This window comes from Cuculus canorus, chromosome 22 (genome assembly GCF_017976375.1).
Source record: "Cuculus canorus isolate bCucCan1 chromosome 22, bCucCan1.pri, whole genome shotgun sequence".
Taxonomy (NCBI): domain Eukaryota; kingdom Metazoa; phylum Chordata; class Aves; order Cuculiformes; family Cuculidae; genus Cuculus; species Cuculus canorus.
This window is the reverse complement of record NC_071422.1, coordinates 304,192-317,302: the sequence shown is the minus strand read 5'-3', so window position 1 is coordinate 317,302 and position 13,111 is coordinate 304,192. Positions and strand designations below refer to the sequence as shown.

Here is a 13,111-nt window from a genome sequence, read left to right as displayed (position 1 = left end):
GGACTGATAGAAATCCTTACTGAAGAAGAAGTGAATGCCATACGAACTCCTTCAGTCTCAGCAGTAAATGCCAGCCCAACCAGCTCTGCTTCGGCTGCTGCCAGCACTCCCGCTGCCTCTCAGACTCCTTTGGAAGGTGAGCTTTTTGCTGAGGACAAGAATACACAGTTTTTGAGAAGGCTTCTAGGAATGGGTCCAACTGAAATGCATGTTGGTAATGTGGTGATCCCTGGCGCAGCGCATGGAGTGAGTCACTGTCTGATCATGAATATTTTAGGAGATTTAGAGTGAAAGTAATTACTGCGTAGTCATAACAGTAGAAGGTACACGCTTTGTGCTCGCCTTTGTGTGAGGTGTGGTTATAGACACGATTCTGGGCTAGATTTGTTGATGTGATCAAATGTCCCTCCTATGCTGAGTTTTAACTTACATCCTAGGATCTCTTTAACTGGTGATTCTGGGAGGCTGGAGGCCCTTCTTTCCAGGGTAGTGGGTCAGTAAGAACATCAGTGTCTCCCCTTTACGTGGGTGGTGCACAGTGAAGTCTGCATTGGTGTTAAACTAAACTGCCTGGTTTGGAGCTTTAAGGATAGGATGTTCTGGTCATTTATACCTTATTAAACACTCCAAAATGGAGTGGTTGCACCCACTGGGCAGTGTCTTGGCTCCATGCAAACTCCTGAAACATGCTTGGGAGTTGCCTGGGGTGGTGCTAGGTGCCCTGGGCCAGAAGTGCTGAGGGCTGCAGTAATGATTTGTGTGGCTGAGTTGTGGGACCTGTTCTGTTTAGTGTAGCGGTGCCTTAGCTGACAGCTCTCAGGGTCAAAGGGAGCTTCCAGCAAGATTCCTTTCTCTGGTGGTGTGGTTACACAGTGTGGAGCATGAATGGATGCTAACCAGGCATTCCTGGCTCAAGATGAACCCCCAGTGGTGTTAGTTATCTTTACAAGAACAACCTTGAGAGTCTCGTACACTATAAGCCATAACAGTCTGGGATTTTCAAGGCTACTGTAATTGAAATTAGGCAAAAAATGTTTTTTAACAGAATAATACAATTATGGTACTGGACACACACATCAATGTAATAGACAAGAAATAGCTCCTTTCTTTGTAGACCTTTTCTTACTCTGCTTATCTAGAAACCAGTAGCTCAAAACAGAGTATTTGTATGTAATCTCTGAGCTCTTTCATTCCAGATGGCTTGGTTGGTTAAGCTGGCCAGCCTCGCTTACTTTGGTAAATCACAAGTTTCCTTAGATTAAATTACTCAGTTTCAGTGGAGCTCCCTCGCAGATGTGCCCAAGTGTCTTCCAGAGAGTACTGATGGAGACCAGTGCTAGGGAGGGAGTGACAGTTAAAAGCTCATCCCATGAGCCATCCAGCATAAGGTCGTATTTTAAAGATGCTCGTGGTTAAATGTGACTGCACATGGTGGTGGCATAAGAGAGCCCTGATGGGTCTGCATGACGCCTCATACTGAAATGAATCTTCCTTTAAGGTGGTGGTAGGAGACTTGAGAATCAACTTAGGACCCTCAGGCACCACTGAACAGCAGCTGGAGCCTGTTCCGTGTCCTGTTGTCCTTGGCATCACCAGTGCATCCTGGTGCAGTAATTGAAAAGACAATAACTCTTCATTGAAGGTCTCTGTTAGTGATGCTGGTTGAGGGCAGACTCCATCGCTGAAGCTGTACATCCTTGTGCAGGGGATTTCTTCTTTAAGGAGAGATCTCTCTTCATGTTGGCAGCCTGGACAAGTGTCTGCCAGTTGGCTTTCCTCAGATTTTGATGGAGCTATTTCTGGGTTTGGATAGAAGGCTCTGTGCTTGTCTTCCTTGCGGCCTTTCTTGGCTCCAGTTTCACTGTAAGCGCTGCAGATTCTTTTATACTTGCAGGCGTTCGCTTATGCTCCTGTTGGTTGTGGGTCATTCTTGTCTGCGAATCTGCAGAGGTTGATCCATCAGGCAGAGAACTGGCCTCTCCCTGGACACCTCAGCACTAGGAATTTTCCACATCCTTTTAGTCCCAGTGTATTCCATAGATCCCTGTGACTTCTAATCAAGCAGAGCTCTTCAAGTGCTCTGAGGTCTTGCAAGTTTTCCCCGGTTTCTGTTTTCTCTACCTGGAATCATAGATCCCAAGGACACTGGGAGAGGCTTTACTCTGTGGTACAAACAGGCATGCGTGGACTGTGCACATAGGCCGTCTGTCTGCCCGATTCCGGCCAGGTCTATCTGAAATCCGTATTGGGCTACAGAAAGTAATTGAATATAAATGAAAAATGCCCGTCGTGTTAGGAGAATGGGCACAAGGACTGGTTGGGACACCATGAAAATGGCTTTGAATGAAAAGCAAAGTGACTCACAGCTTAATGTTCTGCATTGTGTGATGGGCTGTGTTTTTTTCTCTTAAAGTGTTTAATGGTGCATTCAAAACGCATCGATTAAACCAGGGCACACAAGTGGTGCCGCTAATGCCAAATAGGAACGGTGGATACTTAGGAGCCCCCATGCACCATTTGCACATCAGGTTACTAGAGCAAAATATACATCAGGATAGTGCCGATGGCTAAGCGATGCCGCTGCAATTGTGTTCTGTTAAAATATTAAACATAAATTAAATTGCACTAGGGAGAACTCAAATTGCAGGAGAAAGTAAGTGATATATAGGAGTTATTTCTTACATTTTCATGCTTTCATTCAGATGAGAGATTGATACATATCTCCTGCTTTATGTAGAAATCATTGCTTCTATTCTCCCATCAGTATTGTGCTATTTTTAGAGGCTGCCTGTGAAGGATTTTCATACGCTCAAAGTATATAGAAAGACTGAAGTTTTTAAACTTAACCAGCTGTATTAAAACTACCTAAACAAAGTGGACTTGTTTGACATTTGTCTTTCAAGGCAGAGGGTTACTAGGAATAAAGAAATATAAGAAGGTTTGTAACTGTCCTGGTTATAGCGGTGAGGTTATATCCTCGTTTGTCACTTTTACAGGAGGCAGGGCTTTCCAAATGAAACTATGATAGATAAAAGGCTTTTCCTTTAATGAGGTGATGCACCCTCTCTGTGTGCCACTGCAGATATAATTACTTCCCTCGCAATGGGAGACCAAAGTTCACTTAATGAAAGTTTGTGTAGGACTTTGGCAGAACTAATTGCATGAAAGGTGTTTTAACATGTTAATTTAATAGTTGTCTTTTCCTTTGCTGCTGCAGTGGCCAGAGAAGGCGTGCCCTGCTCCAGTTCCCAAACCTGTGAGCAGATGGATTGCTCTGAGAATGGAAAGCCTTGTACTCAACCGGGCTCCCAGCAGCACAACAGCAGGTAAAGAATCTCCACATTGGTCCTGTTTTGTGTTTAAAAATGTTCAGAGAGAATATTGTGTTAGAGAAAAACATTTCTGTGTGTCGAGTGGGATCCTGAGAGCCAGTGTTACCGTGGCAGGGCTGCAGCAGAGCCACTGGCACAGCTCTGCCAATCGTCTTCCTGTTACCCGGAAGGCTCCCATACCCAGCAGAGGGAAGCTCCTCTCTAGGGCTCCGTCCTCATTTCTCTTCCCAGCCTGTGGAAATGCTGGTTGTGTGCTTGAGGCCTCAGTTCCCCATCCTGCAGATAAGGATGATGTCTTAACTTCCTGTGGAGTAGTAAAAAGTTGAAATTAAAAACCCTTTTGAGCTGCTCTGGTGATGACAGCTGTGCTGGTACTTTGGTACTTTGGAATGCTCCTGTAAGATCTATATCTAACACATCCTGCAAACAATATTCATGTCTTTAGGTTCTCAGTCCAGGCTTTCTCATTGTTCCAAAGAGGTACAGAGGCACTGGGAATACTGCAGGCATATTGTTGCACTTTTAATATGGTTTTGTTTTCAATTTTGGATGTTTAGCGATACCAAAGCCATTCCAGATGATTGCAGAAACAGGGGAAATAGTAGAAATCTAAATACCAGCAGTGGCTCTCAGGTGAATGAGGCTGGCAGATGTGCCAAACGTGTCCGAAGGAAGAGAAAACTGCTTCTGGAATCTGACTACGAGGATGAAAATGCAGATGAAGATGAGGTAAATGAGACTGCATGTATTTCCTTTAAAGAGAACTGTGAAGAGCAGGGACAGTTCTGTGTCTCAGCTTTCACTGTGCAATGCAAACTGAGCTGAGGGAGGTTGTTCCATACCCATGAGAATGGTCTAGGCTGATGCTGATTTGCATTCATAAGGAGATTATCTGTTCTGAAGTTTGAGGAGTAATATGAGTGAAGAGCATGTGTGAAGTCAAAGTCAGGATTTCAGACTGTAACTTCATAGGTGTGGCCTTGTGCACCAGGTGTATTTCACAGTAATAAAAAGACATGCCTCCAAAAATACTTTTTCTGACTACAGTCAAGTACTGTTATGTGAGATTGGTGTCAAACCTTGATTGCTCTTTTATTTTGTACTTCCATACGCTCCACTCGCACACGTGTGCCTCTGCATCTCAGGCCTCAACCATTTCATTTAAATTCCTGTGTTGCAACACTTTTGTAATGTAGAGAGGTTGGGGTGGGTGTTTACTAGGAATATGAGCTGCAGTTTCTGACGTCACGAAGGGTTTAACTCATGTTGTTGCTCAGCTTTTCTCTGTGAGGTGTATAAGACTTGTTAAAAGTATGTATGATGTCAGAAGATTGTGCGTTCTGTCTGTTGCCCCTTCTCCACCTTCTTGTTTGAACTCTGGGGCCTGTTTGTCAGGCAGCTATGATGTCAGATTTTGCCATTTTTCATTTGCTTTGAGAAATGACAGCTCTGGGTGAGTTAAACACGAGTTTGAAAGACGCATAGAAGAGATGGCAACTGACTTCGGTTGTGACACAGGGAGAGCACATTTTGTGGGGGGTTCCTCTCTGGGAGTGGTTTATGTGAAGCTTCTGCTTCCTTCAGGGCTTCATAAATGACTTTTTTTCTGTGTAGATGGACGTAAGAACCTCTGAAAGGAAAAGGAAGATGGAACATTACAGTGAGGGTGTTCATGTGAGCAGTAAATCCTACATTGCAGAAAGGAAATCCTGTGTATTGTGATGGAGATTTGGGGCCTGTGCTGCTCACCGTTGCCATATTTAAATGAACCTCAGGAGTGTCTATTAAGTAATTTGCAAAGCACTTCTTGGATACTGCAGGATCACAGTTCTATACGTAACTACCCTAATAATGTTCTTGCAGGGTTATTCAAAAGACAATTATGTTAGCAAATACTCCTGTTAGTTACATGTTACATCTTTATTGTGCCTGCATTGTGAGATGATCAAAGAGAGAGGAAAAAACAATATTGCTAAACTTCTTTTTAACATATCTGTGTCTAGGAGAAGAATAAATCAAATAATATGAAAAGCCGCAGAAACACTAAACCAATAAAACAAGGTGAGCTAAGCTCATAGTCTCTTTTCTTTAATGTGTATAGATTTTTTGAGTAGCTATTATAAAGTGAATAATAGTAAACAGAAGAGCAAAGGACAGTAGAACTTATTTCACATTCAGAATAGCTTTTTAGGTGCATAACCCTCCTACTACAGCCAGTCCTCTGCAATGGATCAGCAAGGCTCTACTGCATTTGCCTGCAAAGTGGGCACAGGGTAGAGGAGACAGCCTGCTTCGAAGCTCACTGAAGCCAATTAGAATCCTTTTTCCATTGACTTTGGAGAGCTTCATAGCCACAGACGACAAATTCTAAATAGAAAATAAGTTTTAAATAACAGGTGGTCGGTTATAGATTTTGAGTTAAATTTATTATATACTTTAAAGGAGTTAGCGTAGGTAAACTGTTATAATATACATTGAAAAGATAATTTTCTGTGTGTATGACCATGGTCCTACTTGAATGAACCCAAGCATCTGCCCAAGCTGTTGTTTCATCATCCGTGCACTGGTAGCTTCCTCTCTAGTAGATGCATTGTGCTATTAGCAAGCTATAAATACATGCGTGTGGATGTATATATCTAAAATCTTGTGAACTGAAGAAGAATCCATTTGGTTTTTAATTTGTTTTGGTTTAGCTTTGTTTCCACTGCATTTGTGTGCCTCTTTATGCTGTCTTTTAGTTTCTATCTAACCCTTTATTCCTCTGTGAGATATCAGGAGAAAGAATTATTTTTTCAATTATGTTTTTTAAATAATTCAAATATATAACTGTTATATATTTGTTATAAATATATAACAAATATATAACAATTTGAAGTTATTATATCCTCTCCAGACTTCACGGTGGCAGCTTTCCACGGGCAGCTTGCCAGCAGTCTGGGCGGCACAGTTCATTTGACCTGTGCTATAATAAATACTTTTAATGAGAAATGAGCACGGGTTTCCTACTGCCGGAATTCATGCCTTTCCTCAAAAGTTGGGTAACACTGCCTCCTTTGAGGGTGCAGCAGCAAAACAGCGTTGGTGTGTAGTGGGAGGAGAAAAAGAGAGGGCAGAGTGGGAGGCATCAAAGGGAAACTAATTTTTCTCTTTGTTTTTGATTGCTTAGTTGTGCCTGCAAACAAGAAGGTATGGAACTGGGTTTCCTACTTAGAAGATGAACGGATGCCAGCTGCTCCCCCAAAACTATTCAGAGAGGTTGGCAGCTTTTTCAGCTCTCTTGCTTTGTTTTTCTCAGGCAATATCATGAAATTGCTAGCTCGGAGGAGGTAGGATTGGAGACTGCCCTCAGCCAGCAGTTATGTTTCTGAGTTGTTTTGGTGCAAGCAGGCAGTAGAACCCTCTGCCCTGTGTCCCATCCCAAACCAGGGTGCAGAAAGTGTGGGTTGTATTCCACTCACAAATAAACAATGACTATTTCAATCTGCTTTGGGTAGCTCTGGATAAGTGGGCTGTGAGGCAATCTCTGAGTAGCGCTGGAGAGGGACAGGTTAATGTCTTCATCTGTGGTTGTACAACACCACTTCCATTCTTCCACTGTGGACAACTGCAGGTCAGTCTGCTCTGGGAGTGTTGTCGATTGTCTCAGTGAGCAGCGACCATTAGGAGGGAGGGTGGAAGTTGTGTTCATTCCTAGTCCAGTGTACTGGAGATGGGAGAGGGGTGAGTTCAGCCTTGGCAAAGCGCTCCAGCCCACTTACAAGTTCAGCTCTTAGGGAGCTTTGAAAAGCCAAGGGTTGTTTGCACCTGACAGAGTGAATGAGAAGGGAAGTCAGGGAACTGCTGTGGGTGCAACGAGCCATTCACAATTCCAGATCACATTTCTTTTAAGCCTTTACTACACTTCAAAGGGCTACAAAGATGATCTGAGGGCTGGAGCACCTCCTGTACAAGAACAGGCTGAGAAAATTGGGGTTGTTCAGCCTGGAAAAGAGAAGGCTCCAAGGACATCTTAGAGCAACCTTCCAGTGCCTGAAGGGGGCCTACAAGAAAGCTGGGGAGGGAGTTTTTACAAGGGCATGTAGCGATGGGAAGAGGGAAATGGCTTTAAATTGAAGAGGGGAAGATCTAGACTAGACATAAGGAGGGAATTCTTCACAATGAGAGTGGTGAGGTCCTGGCCCGGGTTGCCCAGACAAGCTGTGGATGTCCCACCCCTGGAGCTGTTCAAGGCCAGGTTGGATGGGGCTTTGAGCAGCCTGATCCAGTGGGAGGTGTCCGTGCCCATGGCAGGGGGGTTCGAATTAGATGATCTCTGAGGTCCCTTTCAACTCAAACCATGCTATGATTCTATGAAAAGTTTAACGTGGATTAACACTGCAAGTAAATGAGAAACACAAATGTTTTTTGGAATGACTGTGTAAGTGGGCTCCAGATCAAACATACTCTGTCTCTTTTACGACTTGAGAAGTTACCGGTTGGGAAAGTCCAGACTGCTGACCTCACGCTTACACAGGCAAAATGATTTTAGCTTTCCTGGCTCTGCTTCTGCCAACCCTCCCACACTGGACTGTGAAGGGGATTCTTTTGTGTTTGAATAGAACCTATTTCTGCAACTGATGAAAGATTTGCTCATAACTAATTGCAGTCAGCTTGTGGTTCAGTGTTTTTGAAAGATTAATTAGAATAACAAGTGAAAATGAAATACGGTGATGATGACTTGATCTCTGTGCCTGGGGCTGTCTAGTAAATAGCAATCATTTAGTGATAGAATTCTCTTCTCTGAGCTAAAAATATGAAGTGTTAAGTATATATGATGACTGCTCTGCAATAGATTTTGTCTCTAGGAATTAAAACCAAATGTTTTCTTCCTCCCTTCCCTCACAGTATCAGTCATTCCCACAAGGTCGGAATGGATTTAAAGTTGGGATGAAATTGGAAGGGATGGATCCTGAACACCCCTCTCGATGTTGTGTTCTCACAGTGGCTGAGGTAGTTGCTTTTCCTATCTTTGATTCCAAAAGTCCCATGGACATTTAGGATTTCTTTCAATAAAAGCAGAAGCATAAGAATAATAGTACTGTCATTAATTAATGGGTCGGGGGAGTTTGAGGTGGCACTGAAGGAGCAGTGATACGTGGTCAAGGATTGGTACTGAAACCCTACTGTCAGATCTTTGCAGCTGTAATTTACAATATAAACCTATTAATTGCATGCAGTGGATAAATGTTGAAGAACAGCGCCGTTAGGCCTTAAGTCTCGGTGTATATAAGCAAGTCAAAATGCATTTATGCTTATTCAGTTCTGTGAAACCTGTGTTGATCTGGTGTAGACATAAATGCTCTTGGGCTGCATTTGTTCTCCAGATGTTGCTGCACAGTAATATGTGCATGAGTATGGAATAGCAGGGTGGTGAGGTTACACTGAGCAATTCTGTTTTCAGCTGTTTGAAGTGAGGAAAGAGGAGCATGGAGTCTGGAAAACATAAATGAGGGAAAATAAAACTAGACTTCTGAAAAATAAATGAGATCTTGTATTTATTTTTATCTGTAAATCCAAGTATGGAAGGATTGTTTGATTAGAGTTTTCCTTTAATGACTCTGACCCTTTATGATAACCAGAACTCCACTCATTACAGGTAAAAGGGTACAGAATGCGATTGCACTTTGATGGCTATCCAGAGTGCTATGACTTCTGGGTTAACGCTGATTCCTCAGACATCCATCCTGTTGGCTGGTGTGAAAAAACAGGTCATAACCTGCTCCCTCCTAAAGGTATGAAAAAAACCTAGAATGATGTACAAAACCCCATAAATACTACTAAGAACTAGTTATTCTGGCTCCACATGTTTCATCTTTACTGTGATATCCTGGTGGAACTCGAGCTGAGAGGTTTAAAGGGGAGAGGTGTAACTAACATAGTGAATCACAAAAGAAGGAATCTACAAGAAGGGTTGCAGGGAGGATCCAGGGAACTACAGGCCTGTCAGTCTAACCTCAGTGCTGGGGAAAGTCATGAAACAGGTGATCTTGAGTGCTATCATGAAGCACATGCAAGAGAACTGGGTGGTCAGGCCCAGTCAACACAGGTTCATGAAAGGCAGGTCTTGCCAAACTAACCTGATCGCCTTCTATGACAAAATCGCTCGACTACTGGATGGGGGAAAGGCTGTGGATGTAGTCTTCTTGGACTTCAGTAAAGCCTTTGACACAGTTTCCCACAGCATTCTGCTTCAGAAACTGTCAGCCTCTGGCCTGGACAAGGTGCACACTCTCCTGGGTTGAAAACTGGTTGGATGGCCAGGCCCAGAGAGTGGTGGTCAATGGAGTTAACTCCAGCTGGAGGCCAGTTACAAGTGGGGTTCCTCAGGGCTCGGTACCGGGTCCAGCTCTGTTCAATGTCTTTATCAATGACCTGGATGAAGGCATTGAGTGCACCCTTAGCAAGTTTACAGATGACACTAAGCTGGGTGGAAGCGTGGATCTGATGGAAGGTAGGGAGGCTCTGCAAAGGGACCTGAACAGGCTGGACCGCTGGGCTGAGACCAATGGCATGAGGTTTAACAAGGCCAAATGCCGGGTCCTGCACTTGGGGCATAACAACCCTGTGCAGTGCTACAGACTAGGAGATGTCTGGCTAGAAAGCTGCCTAGAGGAGAAGAACCTGGGGATGTTAGTTGACAGCTGACTGAACATGAGCCAGCAGTGTGCCCAGGTGGCCAAGAAGGCCAATGCCATCTTGGCTTGTATCAGAAACGGTGTGACCAGCAGGTCCAGGGAGGTTATTCTCCGCCTGTACTTGGCACTGGTGAGACCGCACCTTGAATACTGTGTTGAGTTCTGGGCCCCTCACCACAAGAAGGATGTTGAGGCTCTGGAGCGTGTCCAGAGAAGAGCAACGAAGCTGGTGAGGGGGCTGGAGAACAAGTCTTATGAGGAGCAGCTGAGAGAGCCGGGGTTGTTTAGCTTAGAGAAGAGGAGGCTGAGGGGAGACCTTATTGCTCTCTACAACTACCTGAAAGGAGGTTGTGGAGAGGAGGGAGCTGGCCTTTTCTCCCAAGTGACAGGGGACAGGACAAGGGGGAATGGCCTCAGGCTCCCGCCAGGGGAGGTTCAGGCTGGACATCAGGAAAAAATTTTTCACAGAAAGGGTCATTGGGCACTGGCAGAGGCTGCCCAGGGAGGTGGTTGAGTCACCTTCCCTGGAGGTGTTTAAGGGATGGGTGGATGAGGTGCTGAGTGGCATGGTTTAGGGAGTGTTAGGAATGATTGGACTCAGTGACCCAGTGGGTCCCTTCCAACCTAGTGATTGTATGATTCTATGGAAAGAGCAGAACAGCTTCCTTTTGATATTCCCAAAGATTGACGTTGTGAGTCAAATTATGGACTGTATTGGATGAGTGTGTAAAGCCAGGAGTCTCTCTGGGGCTCAGAACTTGCTTCATTCCTGCATTCAATTTCCTAGAAATGTTTGAAGGTTGAGATTAATGATTGGGCAATATACTGAAAAAGAGAGAGATGTTTTAGCCAAAATGCATAACCCCTGAAGGCTGCAGAAGGGCAGTTATCATGCAAAGTTCATATTTTTCCCAGGTAATTCCCATTTCTGAAAAACCAATCTGGATGTAATGGGGCTGAGTAAAACAATCTTTTCATCTCTCTTTTTAGGTTTCAAGGAGGGAGAATTTAATTGGACTTCCTATTTGAAGAATTGCAAAGCTCAAGCAGCTCCAAAAAGTCTTTTTAAGACCCTCGGCACTGTAAGTGGTGATATTAAATATAAGACGTTTCAGTCAGGTCTGATGCTAAGCGAGTTTTGACCAGACTATTTGCATGTTTTTAATATGCTCATGTTGGAGGTACAACCATGTTACAATCAGATGCAAGCTATTTCCTGCTGTGATTTATTTTCAAGATGGGAAACTAGCACAATTTTTCTTCCTTCTCCTAGTCACTGGCTTTCCAGAGAGAGAATTTGTATGTCCCTTCCTCCTTAATACTGGAGAAAAAGATTTACGCTACCATTTATTAAATATATTACGACGGTCTGTTTTGCTGTGTTCCCACAGTCAAGATATTTGTGTCACTTTCCTCTAATTTAATCATTTCCAAAATAATTTCTGATTTCCAACAGCATGCTGTTGTGCGCCGTGGGATTCATTAGGAAGCTGTGGATCTTGAGCATTTTTCATCCTTCACCCACTGTTGCTCACTTTGTGGTTGTTAGCCTCAGTTCCCGAATAATACGCACTCTCATTTTGTGTCACTCAAATGGCACAAAGTCCATGCTTTGGTGGGTTTGATGCTGCAGATGGATGGAGTGCTGACTTCAGTAGGATCAGGGCCAAACTGTGCTCTGCTTCCAACTGAGTCACCGGTTTTCCTTGAAGACTCTCTAACTTTTTCACAAATAAGACAGGTTGTGCAATGCTCCTGCTTATCCTTAGCTAATCTTCATCACTGCAAGATGCGTGCATCTGAACCTTTGACTCTGTAGCGGTGTTGGGTACCTGGAGATTATATTATTTGAGCTGCACCAGCTCTGTTTTAGAAATAATAACAATCATTGCCAGAACACGTGAAAATCTTTTCTGCAGGCCTCTTACTACTAACTACAGTGTGTTCAGGTCTGTGGGTTTTGGGGTTACAACGTGCAACAAAGGAGTTTATAAGGGTGATTTAAATAGCCTGAACTACAACGTGGCTGATTTTCCTTCCCTGATGTCCCATTCCTCAGCCTGTCGCACCTTCTGGTTTTCGTCTGGGAATGAAGTTAGAGGCAGTGGACAAGAAGAATCCATCACTGATGTGTGTCGCAACCATCACAGACATGGTGGATAACCGCCTGCTAATTCATTTTGACAACTGGGATGAGAGTTATGACTACTGGTAAAGATATTCTACAGTCTCAATGTATATCTGCAAGTAGGCTGTGGTTTATTTTGCTCTTCCACTAAGGGTAATATCTCATATTTTAAATGTAGTCACTAAAGTTGGGATCTTAGATCAGTTTTCAAGCATTGGAATAATTACTTTGGTTTTTTACAAAGAGCCCAGTAGCTTCCCTTGCTGATCAAGTGCTCGTCAGGCTCACTGCAAATTCAGCTTTAGCTGCCTGTGAGGTATTCGAGGGAAGAATTGTTCAAGGTAGTGCAGCTGGGTCAGGTCAGGGAATGTTCATGTTATCTGTTCCTCAGGCAGAGCCAAAGGAGAAGGGAGCTCTGCGAGTTGACACCACTTGGGATTAGTAACATCCTCTCCTCCAGAACTGGTAGTGGGTGTTGGCATGTCTCTCTTCTCTTCTTAAATTTGGAAGCAGGCAGTATGGAAGTCAGTAAAAATCTTATCCTTTTGCTTCAGCAGAGTTTGGCTCAGGCCTTTTGAAAATAAAAATGATTGCCAATGTTTAGGCTTTTCCATCCTGACCTGCACTCCAGTTGTTCTGCATCAGAGAATCTCAATCTCCTGCCCTCGTACTGGCGCCGAGTGGAATACAGTCAAGGAAACGTTTTCTCTTTCTGGTCTGTGTTTTCCAGCCTACGTGAATGGAATCACTTTGAATTTGTCTATGAAAGTGACACAAGGCGCATGCTTATCAAAACAGCACCAATTCGATCTGTGTTCTGTGTTTTCTCCCCATCTCCTTTTGTTTGTTTATTCCAGAGCAGGCAGCTGTTTGGTGGCAAGGTGGTCTTTTCTTTCTTTGCCATAAGTACATCCTGCAGAGCTTTGTAACACCCATGTTTCATATCTTGCTCCTTTACTGTTTCAGCCGCTGAAGCT

The 13,111-nt window shown here is 43.8% G+C and overlaps 1 protein-coding gene across 3 annotated transcripts in view; it reads left to right on the top strand.

Moving 5' to 3' along the window:
- The first annotated feature begins 2 nt into the window (after positions 1-2).
- The window catches only part of LOC104059525 (lethal(3)malignant brain tumor-like protein 3), a 40,073-nt gene continuing 26,964 nt past the window's right edge, over positions 3-13,111 (top strand). For 2 of the 3 annotated variants that reach the window (XM_054086395.1, XM_054086397.1), the window contains exons 1-9: positions 3-136; positions 3,218-3,326; positions 3,890-4,061; positions 5,336-5,393; positions 6,499-6,587; positions 8,217-8,321; positions 8,968-9,103; positions 10,997-11,088; positions 12,066-12,217. In XM_054086395.1, the coding sequence (XP_053942370.1) occupies positions 3,265-3,326; positions 3,890-4,061; positions 5,336-5,393; positions 6,499-6,587; positions 8,217-8,321; positions 8,968-9,103; positions 10,997-11,088; positions 12,066-12,217 (866 nt within the window). In that variant the 5' untranslated portion in view covers positions 3-136; positions 3,218-3,264. Of the gene's footprint in view, positions 137-3,217; positions 3,327-3,889; positions 4,062-5,335; positions 5,394-6,498; positions 6,588-8,216; positions 8,322-8,967; positions 9,104-10,996; positions 11,089-12,065; positions 12,218-13,111 lie in introns of those variants that run through there. The other variant, XM_054086396.1, reaches the window with a different exon arrangement.